Below are 11,377 nucleotides of genomic sequence, written 5' to 3'. Positions count from 1 at the left end.
GATGAGCCCAGCTAAGGCCTCAAACTGGCGTGGCTATCGCTGGAGCTGTGCACAGTACCGTCTGTGCCGGAGTCGCCTGCAGCACACGCAGGGCCTTCAGGGAGGTCTGACAGACCTAGGCACTCCTCAAGCTTGGCCTGGGGCGCCACTGAACTGCCACCCAGGAGGGGGACTGGGGCCTTGGGGACCTGGGGAATGCTTACAGATCCCACTCCTGCTCCCAGTTGGAAACCGCCAATTCCCAGTCACCCTTTTTGCCCAGAACTAGAGGAAATTATGGGGCTTCCGCTAGACCACGCACAGGCACTGGCCCTGAGGCCGATCCAGGTGGGCCGGAGCCCTGCGCGAGACCCGAGTCCAGGAGTGCACCCGGAACTCCAGACTGAGATGCTAAGCCACCCGGGCCGCAGTCCCTGGCCGGCGAGGGGGAGGGAGGGCGGATCCGCGAATCGCCCCAACAAAATTAAGCCTTTGCATCTGACTCCCCCCGACCCGGCCTGCTCAGGTCGCCTGTGTCGTTGCGGGGCTCCACGTCTGCGTCCCTGTCGCATTTCCCGCCGAGCGCGACGGGCCCGGCGGACTGGGGTCACGTGGCGCCGCGGCCGGAGCCCTGGCGCTGACCCCGCGGGGAGTGAAGGGAAGGGAAGGGTAGGGGCGGCGCGGCGGGGGCGGGCCGGGGCGGGGCGGCCGAGGGGCGGCTCGAGCGCCCGGGATTCCCTGCAGAGCCGCGCCGTCCCTGGCTCCCAGTGTCCGGCGCGCCTTTCGCAGGCCCACCGCGCCCGCCGCGCCCGCCGGCCTGGGCCTGGGCCCCTCGACCCGCGGGTGAGTGCCCCAGCCGAGTCTGCCCCCTCCTAGCGCCGCGGGGCCGGGTCGGAGGCCCTGCTCCCCGCCCACGCGTTGGCCAGGCCTTCTCAGTCCGCACCACGCCCCCCTCCCCCGGTACCCCGGGCCCCGGCAGTGGAAGGGGTGGATTGGCCTCTTAGTCCCGCCTGGAGGCCTCTCGGGACCGACCCCGCTGTCTTTCCACGCCGGTCCTGGGAGCTGCGCTGGGCCCGGCAGTGCTGGGGAGTGAGGAGCGCGCCCACCTGGCTGGCCCCAGCGCGGCGGGGGACACAGAGCCACCGTGACCTCACGCCGGTGCCCCCTCCCTGCAGGTCAAGGCCGCGCCCGGGAAGATGTACCAAAGCTTGGCGCTGGCCTCGAGCCCCGGCCAGACCGCCTACGCCGACTCGGGCTCACTCCTGCACGCTCCAGGCGCTGGCTCCCCGGTGTTCATGCCGCCGGCGCGCGTCCCCTCCATGCTGTCCTACCTGCCCGCGTGCGAGCCGGGCCCGCAGCCCCCCGCGCTCGCCGCGCACTCCGGCTGGTCGCAGGCGGCGGCAGACTCGTCAGCGTTCGGCGCGGGCAGCCCGCACCCGCCGCCGGCGCAGCAGCCCGGGGCCTCGGCGTTCCCGTTCGCTCACAGTTCCCCGGGGCCCGGCGGCGCCGGAGTCCGGGACGGCGGTGCCTACCAGGGCACCCTGCTGGGTCGCGAGCAGTACCCGGCCCCGCTCGGGCGGCCAATGGGCGCCTCATACCCCAGTGCCTACCCGGCCTACGTGAACCCCGACGTGGCCCCGCCCTGGGCCGCCGGCCCCTTCGACAGCAGCGTCCTACACGGTCTGCAGGGCCGCAGGGCCGCCTTCGGTGAGTGCGGGCTGGGGGGTCGGGTCCGCTGACAAGGTCTGGCTGCCAACCCGCACCCTGCGAAATGCCTCCGCGGCCGCAAAGTCAGAAACTTCCACTCGGGATCCTTCCCTGTGGGGTCGGAGACCTCGCGGAATGCAACCTCGGCCTCTCCCCACCCGTCCCAGGCAATAGCACAGCGCCCAGAATTACTTCTTTCACTTTAGTAAGGAAGCATATGTATTTCTACCCTGCATTCATCCGAACCCCAAAGAGCATTCTGGATCACCCTGATTTAGAGTTTAAGGCCTTGAACATTTTTATGAAATCAGTTTGGAAATTAATTTTTTTTGAAGTCAAAATAGCAGTTTATTGAAGTAATTCCCCACTTTCCTCTCCTGGTTCTAGAATGTTTACATCTGCTAATTTGAGGCCTGGTTTCAGAGGCTCTTGAGGGTAGAAGTTTGGATAATCAGATTTCGGGCCGGTTTCTGAGTCGGGAACCCGTATATTTTGCCCAGGGAAGCGCGGCTGAGACCCGCAGGGACCCCTGCTGGCGCATCTCGCCTTCCCGGGAGGCTCCGCACTGCCTCCCCTGCCCAAACCCGGCCCCCGGCACCCGTCCCGGCCGGGCAGTGATCGATCCCGCAGTCCCTCGCCCCGGGCGTCTGGCGCCGCCTGGAAGGGGCGAGTCGATCCCGACCGAAACTTCTGGTACAGTCGCCCTGACGCCCGCGGGCCTTCGTCGCCGCCCGGGTGGCTCCAGTTTGCGAGGACGAGGACAAGGTTGAGGGGCCGAGGTGTGGGCCGCAGCCCTTCCGGGTGGAGCGAAGGCGCCGGGTGTCGGTCCTTTGGGCGCCTTCCGCGGCGGGTGTAGACGCTGGGGCCTCCTGGGGGTCAGAAATTAGCTCTAGAAGCTGGCTCCGAGAGGTCTCGGGTAGCCTTTTTGGCTTATCAATTAAAAATGGATTTTGAAACCGAAAATAAACTAGTAGATACGTTTTAAAACGAGATTAAGGCAAAAGAAAGGCGCAGCAGCCAGGCAGAGGTGCGGGACGCTGGCCCACGACCTGCCTGTCCCGCAGTGTCGGACTTCTTGGAGGACTTCCCCGGCGAGGGTCGCGAATGCGTCAACTGCGGGGCCTTATCGACGCCGCTGTGGCGCCGGGACGGCACCGGCCACTACCTGTGCAACGCCTGCGGCCTCTACCACAAGATGAACGGCGTCAACCGGCCTCTCGTGCGGCCTCAGAAACGCCTGGTGAGTGCGGCTCCCGCGGACCGGCGGGAGGGAGCGAGCCGGGTTACTCCGGCCCGGCCGGCGGCTCCTGGCGGCGCGCACCGAAGGATCTGGGAGAGGCGGGAGGGAGCCGGGGACCGCGGACCAGGCGTCGGGGCGCCTCGCACAGGATGCGGGACCACGTGGGGCTGGCCCTCCCGTTGGACCTGCAGCGCCTTCTCGGGGACCCGGGAGGCTGCGGCGCGGGGGTCTCGGCGCTGTTTTGCGTCGCTGAGATCCCGGCAGGGGCAGCTTCGGGCGCCCGGCTCGCTATGCTCGGGCCGCCCCGGGTGCTGTGCACGGAGGGCGCGTGAGGAGCGGCTGCCCTGGACCCGCGGCGGCTGCTGCGGCCTGGGTCGGCCCACGGGGACCCCACCCCGATGGCGCTCCAGGGGAAGATGGCAGCCATCTGAAACCTGAAAATCGCGGGCCTCTCGGTGGGCCTGGGGGTCGCCCACCCCACACCACAGGGAAGGGGAGGAGCAGGGACATGCCTGTGGCTGCAGCCTTGGGTCCAACTTGTTTTCGTTTTTTGTTTCCTCCGGGGGTGGCGGTGGTGGTAGGCAGTGGGGGACTTTAGGGCCCAGATTTTTGCCTGTTCCCCACCCCTGCAAGACAGAGCCCCCTGGAGCTGGGCAAAGGCTTTAAAGTTACCGTTTCACGGCAAACTTGGCTGTTCAACTGATTTTACAGATAGGATGGCCTGTGTGTCTGGATAGTGGGCTGGAAAGCTGTTTACAGTGATCAGGCCCCCAGGCTCCTCAGCGAGTGTCCTAGGGGCGCCAAGCCCTCCCCGCAGGGCCACTGGTCTTGGGCTCCAGGGGTCTGGGCATCACAGGTTCGTGGCTGCTACTGGTGTGGGTCTCAGCTCTGAGACTTTTGCCCAGCAGTGGTCCTGGGCTGTGGGGGGGGGGGGGGGCGCTGGGCCCGACCCCACAAGGGGTGGGGACCCCTGCAGAGTCCCCCAGCAGGACCGACTGGGCTGAACAGTTGGAGGGAGCAGGTTCTCCTTCCCCCAAGGTCCCCATGGTTTGGGGCTTGCTGGTCTCCCCAGCTCCCTTCCACCCAAACTGTGTCTCTCAAGGGAGGGGGTACCCTGAGAGTCCACATCCCCCTCTTGGTTCCCCCCACACACAGGGTCTGCTCCAGGGATCACTGACCACCCCCTGTGTGTGCTTTCCTGGCAGGGAAACTGAGGCTAGGATGGGAAGGGAAGAGAACACTCCCCAGATCTGTAGGACTGAAAGCTGGGCCCCTCTGCCCCCAGACCCCACCCCACAGCAGGCGGCCAGCTCCAGCGGGCCAGGCCTGAACTGGACGCTGAGGACACACTGGTGGGCAGGAGAAGGGGTTGGGTGAGAGCCCACCTCCCTCCTTCCCCTCCCCCCAGGGTCAGCCTCACCCCCCCCCAGGAGAAGGTTCCTGCTTTGGGGAGGGGCTGCAGGGATACAGGGCTGCAGCCAACAGCCCAGGCAGGGCCTTGTAGCAACTCCCCCACACACAGCTCCTGCAGGGCCAACCCCAGACTCAGGCGCAGCTGGGCGGCCCCCACTCAGGCCCCTTGCCCTCCTCCTGGGGCTTCTGGCTGAGGCAGGCTCTGGGGCTTCTGGCTCAAGCAGAAGTAGGGGGGAGGGCTTGGTCCCAAGTTCTTTGAGCCTGAGAAATAGAGAGCGGACCCTGGTGACTGCCCTACCCCGTAGGATTCAGTCAAACACCCGGTGTACACAGGCTTGGCTGGCGTGTGGCTCTGGCGAGCCCTTACAGGAACTGGGGACCTGGCGTGTGTGGGGCTGGGATGGGCTCAGCGCCCCCTTGTGCTGGGACCTCTGCGTCCCTGCTCACTCCCCACATCCTCAAACCCACGCAGACTGAGTGTGGAACACCCAGAAAGTGGGCATGATGGCCAGGTCGGGGCTGTTCATGGTGCCCCACCCCTTGCTCCAGTCTCCTGCTGAGCAGGACCACAGGGCTTTCGTCTGACGTGTACCGGGGCCCCTGCCCTGTGACCCAGGGGGCTTGGCCCCAGCGCTGGCCTGGTGGTGGGTCATGGCAGGCTCTTTCCAGGCTGTGTGGACCCTGGATGAGCCCTGAGATGAGAGCCGGGCAGGTCACCCCCATCATCCCAGAACTGCCCCCTCCCCCACCTCCGGTGCAGCCAGAACTCACGCTCTGGAGGGGCTCACCAAGAGCATGTATCCCAAAAGTCTACTGAGGTTGTCCCCAAGGGCAGGGGAGGTCCACAGTGACACACCCACGTCTGCCCTCCCTCCTGCTCACCTGGGCACTGGGTAGACATGGCCAGGTGCTCTCTGAGTCCAGCCCATACGTGCAAATGCACCCACAGGGCACTGGAGCCGGCAGCAAGGGCAGAGGGGGTGCACAGGGGGCGGAAAGCCCAAGGTCAGCCCCAGGGGTACCTGCTGCCAGGGGGGCCATGCTTTCAATGCCCCCAGCCCTGCCTCTGGGGTTGCTGTGCAGCCTCACAAATCCTGGGCCCCAAGGCCCTTTTTTCCTCATCCTGAGAAGAGGCAGTTAAACGGTCAAGTCTCTTCCACCATCATCACCACGCCTACACCCAGGAGAGCCAGGAGGGCCCCATGGGGAGCCTATGGCTGTGGCCCCTGGGCCATGTGGGACTGCTTCAAGAACACTGCTCCCCACCAGGCACCTGGGAGCTGCAGCTTTCACTTTTCAAAGTTTTCCTGGACCCTGCAGTTGGGGCTCGGCCCTTGCCTTCTGTCCTCCCCCGGCCCCATCCTCCCTGCTGCCCGGCTTTGCTGGGGGGCTCTGGGCCAGTGGCAAGGGCGGCGTCACTGTTGAGTGGACCTTCAAGTTTAACTTCTTTTGAAAAGAGCAAACGGAAAAAGAAGAAATCCAGTGGGGAGATCTAGCCGGCAGACCTGGAGGGGGCCGGGGGTGCTCTGAGCGTGGCCTGGCTGCCTGGGGGGCAGTGAGGAAGGACAGATGGGAGCTCCGTGTGTCCCTCGGGCATGGGGTCCCTGGGGTGCCCGTGCTGGCCTGGAACAGCTCAGCTGAGGAGGTGGTTCCGTCCAGTCCAGGACCCCCTGTGTCCTCGGGCCCTTCAGCTTTTGAGCCTCAGTTTCCCACCTGTAATGGTAGCCTGGTGAGGGCACAGAGAAAGAGAGAGAGGAAGCCTTTGGGAATCCTAGAGTCATTCTATTTTTGCTCTTTTTTTAATTTTATGAAATTAAAACATGCACATTAAAAAAAAAAAAAAAACACCCAAAATATGGCTTCCAGATTTCTCCTTGCACACTCAGGGGTGTGGGCGGTGGGCAGTGGGCACTCGTGCTCCTGGCCTTTGTTTTCTACACAAGTGTCCCGGGCAGGCCACCTGCTCTCGTCTCCCCCTCATCCCCGGTCACATGTGCATAGCATAGCCTCTTCCGTGGGGGTGTGGGGGGTGGAGCATGTGTATGTGTGGGTGCTTGTGCATTTGAGGGGTGTATGTGTGGGGTGTGAGTGTACATGTGGGGTGCATGTGTGTACATGTATGTGTGTATGTAGAAATACGTGTGTGTGTGTGTGCACATGTGTACAGTTGTGGGTAGCCATGTGAGTCCCTGGGGAGGCATAACTGTGGGGGGGGGTGCGTGTGTGTGTGTATACTTGCTGTTGAAAAGCACGCTACCCTGTGCAGCCTGGTCAGCATGTGGTCCCGTGTCCTGTGGGGGGCCTGGCTGGAGGTGGCATCCACTCTGTGATTCAGGGCCTGTCATCACCCCTGCCACCTCTGGGAGCCGTGGGTCCACCGAAGGCACTGTGTGTGACTGAAGGTGGGGGCACCTGGTGCCCACCAGGCCAGGGACAGAGACGGGTCCGAGAGGGCAGGCTGTGATTCGGGGCCTGTCATCACCCCCACCGCCTCTGGGAGCCGTGGGTCCACCGAGGGCACTGTGTGTGACTGAAGGTGGGGGCACCTGGTGCCCACCAGGCCAGGGACAGAGACGGGTCCAAGAGGGCAGGCGAGGGCTGCAGGTAGCACCTAGGACCCCTGGTCAAATGTGAATTTCAAGTAAATAGCAGGTCATATTTTTAGCCTAAATATGTCCCAGAGAGCGCATGGGACATACTTATACAGAGTACTCACTGCTTATCTGAAATGCACATTCAACTGTGCATCCTGTTTTGTTTTGTTTTGTTTTTCTCCTAAATCCGACAGCCCCCAGGGAGGCCCCAAGGCCTTCCTCCCCTTCAGGAAGATGGATGGATGGATGGACGGATGGTGGGGTCAGGGGATGCTGGCCCAGGGTCCCTCTTGAGCCACCCAGCCGCTCCTGCTCTGGCCTCTAGCCTCATCCTTTCCTTTTGGCCTTTCGTCACAAAGCCTGGGGTAGTGTCCAACCTGGGGACCAGAGCCCGAGCTCTAGATTAAATGGTCATTCTCAGTGGCCTCTACAGGGCCGCTGCCCAGGGCTGGGAGAGCAGGGCAAGGTGACATTTTGGTCTCAGACTTTCTCTTTGGGTTAGCTCCAGAGAATGTCCCTCCGGTCCCTGGGGCAGGGGCCATGCAGGTATGGGACAGCCACCTGCACTTCCTCCCAGGCCACTGCCAGGGGGGCAGCCCACTCCCTTGGCCAACTGAAAATGACCTGGTTGGGGCAGGTGGGCAGCTGAGGCTCCGCATCCAGCAGGGAGGGTCCTGAAAGCATTCCAGCAGATGGGGAAACTGAGGCAGGCTCTGGGTCCACTCGCCCCCACTCCAGGACAGTTCCTTGTGGCTTGGCTTTGGCTCTGTCCTTTCTGCTCACCCTCTGGCTAGGTCCTGGATCACAGAAGGCAGAGGCGGAGGCTTGGCCCTTAGAGTGAGCTTTGAGTGGGCGACCTTGTCCCTGGGGACTGTCCCGACCACCCTGAGGGCCACTGAAATACCCTGAACCAGGTGTGACTGGGTGGAGACCTGCAGTGTCATCTCCGGGCTCTGGGTGAGAGGCACAGGCCAGGCCAGGTGGGGACTGTGCCAGCGGAGGACAGGAGCAGTCGGGCTGCGGTGGGGGGGCGGGGCCTGGGTCTCACCTTGGCCTCTTGAATGTGGGGGTCCCTGGACCTGGCGCTAAGCAGGGTCCGGGGGTTACGGAGTACAGGGAGGGTCGTGGGAAGGGGCTTGATGGGTCCCTTCTTGCTTTGTGAGGTACACAGAGCTGTAAGACAGGCCTCGATGCTCCCAGCCCTCCATCCAGAGAGCAATGGGGAGCCATGGAGAGTTCTGACCTAGAGTGCCGAGAGCAGCACCGACAGACTCAGAGCCCCAAGTCTGCAGAGGCAGGGGCCAGTGGGACCTGAAGGTCTCTTGTAGCCTCTGGGGATGCTGCCCCATCACAGAAATTTAGGTTAAAGCCCAGCCTTAGCTCTCTCGGACACCTTCCCACCCAGCCCTGCGCAGTCCCAGGCATGGATGCCGGTCCCTCCTGAGTCTAGCTTCCATCCCTCATGCTCTGTTTGGCGATCATGGGCCACAGCTGCAGCCAGGCCCTCAGGGCCTCAAGTCCTGCCACATCCCCCTGAGGCCTTCTAAGCCCCTCCCCCAGCGTGGGGCTCACAGTAACCTCCTGTCCCCACAGTCCTCGTCCCGCCGGGCTGGACTGTGCTGTACCAACTGCCGCACAACCAATACCACGCTGTGGCGGCGGAATGCGGAGGGCGAGCCCGTGTGCAATGCCTGCGGCCTCTACACGAAGCTGCACGGGGTGAGCAGGGCCCAACGGGCGGTGGGGGGCCCGGGGGGGTCCTGGGGGAGGTGGAGGGGCTCTACAGAGAAAGGGGGGCTGTAGAGGGAGGGGCTGCCCTGAGGCAGAGGGGGCCCAGAGGTGAAAGGCCTCAGGGGGAGTAACCTGCAAAAGGAGGGAGCCTGCAGGAGGAGCTGGGCCCCTGGGGGAGGAGGGTCCCTGGGGGATGGGGTTCTGCTGGGGGAGGGAGCCTGCAGGGGGCGCCCCATGGGGGAGGGGCAACATGGGATTAAGGTGGGAGGCCTCGGTTTGGGGCCTGAGCCCAGAAGGGGCTCCTCCAGGAGGAACCGGGCTGGGTGGGGTTGGCGAGGTGTTGGGCGCTGCCACAGGCCGGCTCCTATACCAGGTGTGTTACACTCACGATACACATGTGGCCCTGCCGACTGCTCACACCACACCCAGTTACAGCACCATTACCATCACTCCCACTGTGCAGACGGGGCAGGAGGCCCAGGGCTGAGCTGTGGCGCCCACGGGCATTCATTGTGGGATGTGGGCTTGGGCGCCCAGCCCCCCATGGTCACCCCCTCCCAGCCGTGGGCACACTGGGGCAGGAGCCAGGCTGAGGGGCGGCATATGGCCAGTCAGGACCTGGAGGGTCAGTCAGTCCTCCAGGTAACCCAGGGAGGAGACCCACAGGGTGGGGACCAGCTGCCCATCCCTCCCCACCCCCAGGTGCCGCGGCCTCTGGCAATGAAGAAGGAGAACATCCAGACACGGAAGCGGAAGCCTAAGAACACAGCGAAGGCCAAGGGCTCAGCAGGTGTGTGGGTGGGCTGGGGTGGGGTTCCCCAGGAGGTCCCTCCGCCCTCTATCAGCCTGGCCCCCCTGGGGCCACGTTCTCCCCAAGGGAGAGCCTCTGCTGTGGACAGTTCTACTGTAGAGAGGTGGAGGCTTGGTTTGGTCACAGCTTTTCCCAAACACAAACGCCTGGGGGGAGCCTGGGGGTCAGGGCGGCACACGCTCACCCAGCACCCAGCCGTCTCTGCGTGACCTTGAGAGGTCCCTGCGCCTCTCTGGGCCAGGTGCAGAGGGCAGGAGATGGCTGCAGCAGGAAGGTGCGGCCAGCTCTGTACCCTCTGTGGACACTCCCCTCCGCAGGGCCCACAGCCAGCACCACCACCTCCCAGTCCTCGGTCCCTAACCCCGAGAGCTCGTCGGCCACTTCAAAACCCGAGCGTAGCCTGGCATCCCCGACGTGTCCCAACCCCTGCATTGCTTCCCAGGTGAGGGGTTGGCGTGGGGCAGGGTGCCCAGGCCCAATTCCCAGGAGCCTCCTCAGGGGAGCCTTCCCTGATTCCCTGGCCAGGTCAGACCTGCCCCTACCCCAACCTGGGCTCTCACTCCCCACGGGCTGCTCCCTGGTCTCAGGGCTGGGCATATGACAGTCTCCATCATAGGCACGGTGGCCCTACCCCAAGAGCGGTACTGCCCAGTGCACACCACAGGCGTCCCCCCATTCCAGGGACCGGGGTCCCTTAGGGTGAAGCGGCCTGTTCTGGGGCTGTGGTACAGTTCTCATGATCCCCTCGCTGCAGGCCTCCAGCCAGCTGGATGACACTCTGACCCCCAGCCACCTGGAGTTCAAGTTCGAGCCTGAGGACTTTGCCCTGCCCCCTGCGGCCCTGGCCCCCCAGGCCAGCCTAGGCAGGGGCCTGCGCCAGGAAGCCTGGTGTACGCTGGCCTTGGCCTAGACCCCAGCAGAGCACGCGGACCCTGCCTCGTGCCCACTCCGCTGGAGCTCAGCAGAGCACACCACACACTGCCCGGCAAGGCTGGGCCCTCGGCACAGCGCGGGGAGGCCCTGCAGGAGCAAGGGTGGTGGGACGAGGGCACAAGCACCTGGGCAGCGGAGGCCCTACCCCACCCTGGGCACTCTGCAGCCTGAGGTGTCTCTTGTCACCGCTCACCATCCCCAGGTCCATGGGCCAAAGCAGCTGGACCAACCCGGACCTACGGGTGTATGGCAGGATCGAGTGGACACAGATGCAGCCAAGGGGCAAGGCCAGGGAGGGGGGCAGCCAAATGTGGGGACCCCCAAGGCCGTGGGGTCTGTTCCCCGGGTCTGAGGCACAGGCCCTGGCCAAAGGACTCGTCTCGCATGGGAGCAGCACTGCCACGGGCAGGCGTGTGTGTCGTGCACTGCAGGGATGCTGCCCCCAAGGGGAAGCCTCAGCCCTGTGGTCACTGGGGACATGTGTATTTATTCAGACAATTTTCCCAGAGGTGGCAGTAAAAGGCTTGTTCTGACAGATCTGTGTGTCGTGGCCATTTCTGACAGACTCAGTAAGGTGTCCGTACCCGGGCTCCGACAGGGCTGGCGGTGGGGTGACTGTGGCCAGTGTCATCTTGGTGTCCCAGCACGAGTAGGCCCAGCAGCTATTTTCCGTTCACAGCCCCCCCTTGCTGGTAGACTAGCCTCCTACGCTGACCCCCACCCACGCTGAGTGGCCGCTGCCACCATGAGGCCCAGGAAGCGGTAGGGAGGGGTGGGGAGCTGGGGCTCACTGGCCACACGGACAGCCACACCCACCCACCAACAGCACCTTCTCATTTGCCCCAGGAGGCCAGGGGTGTGGATATTTTCTTACTGTGAAATCTTTCAATTTAAAGCTTTTTTTTTTTTTTTAATCTCCAAATTGATTCAAAATCTTAAAAAGCACTGTGAACTACCTGAAACAGCTGC

General features: G+C 64.0%; 1 protein-coding gene across 1 annotated transcript; it reads left to right on the top strand.

Annotated features, from left to right (window-relative positions):
- The first annotated feature begins 1,145 nt into the window (after positions 1-1,145).
- GATA5 (GATA binding protein 5) lies at positions 1,146-10,943 on the top strand. Its single transcript, XM_077161568.1, has 6 exons — positions 1,146-1,686; positions 2,751-2,926; positions 8,527-8,652; positions 9,367-9,454; positions 9,793-9,917; positions 10,230-10,943. The coding sequence occupies exons 1-6, from the start codon at positions 1,176-1,178 to the stop codon at positions 10,383-10,385; spliced, it is 1,182 nt and encodes a 393-aa protein (XP_077017683.1). The 5' UTR covers positions 1,146-1,175; the 3' UTR covers positions 10,386-10,943.
- Positions 10,944-11,377: the final 434 nt, after the last annotated feature.

Source organism: Tamandua tetradactyla, chromosome 1 (genome assembly GCF_023851605.1).
Source record: "Tamandua tetradactyla isolate mTamTet1 chromosome 1, mTamTet1.pri, whole genome shotgun sequence".
NCBI classification, from domain to species: Eukaryota; Metazoa; Chordata; class Mammalia; order Pilosa; family Myrmecophagidae; genus Tamandua; species Tamandua tetradactyla.
The sequence above is the reverse complement of the archived record's forward strand: the minus strand, read 5'-3'. Positions and strand labels throughout refer to the sequence as shown.

Excerpts from the sequence above, each read along its gene's own strand:
- GATA5 (XM_077161568.1), top strand. The coding sequence starts at position 1,176 with ATGTACCAAAGCTTGGCGCTGGCCTCGAGCCCCGGCCAGACCGCCTAC. Across the intron at positions 8,653-9,366 it reads TCTACACGAAGCTGCACGGG|GTGCCGCGGCCTCTGGCAAT; the intron begins GTGAGCAGGGCC and ends CCCCACCCCCAG. Across the intron at positions 9,918-10,229 it reads ACCCCTGCATTGCTTCCCAG|GCCTCCAGCCAGCTGGATGA; the intron begins GTGAGGGGTTGG and ends CCCTCGCTGCAG.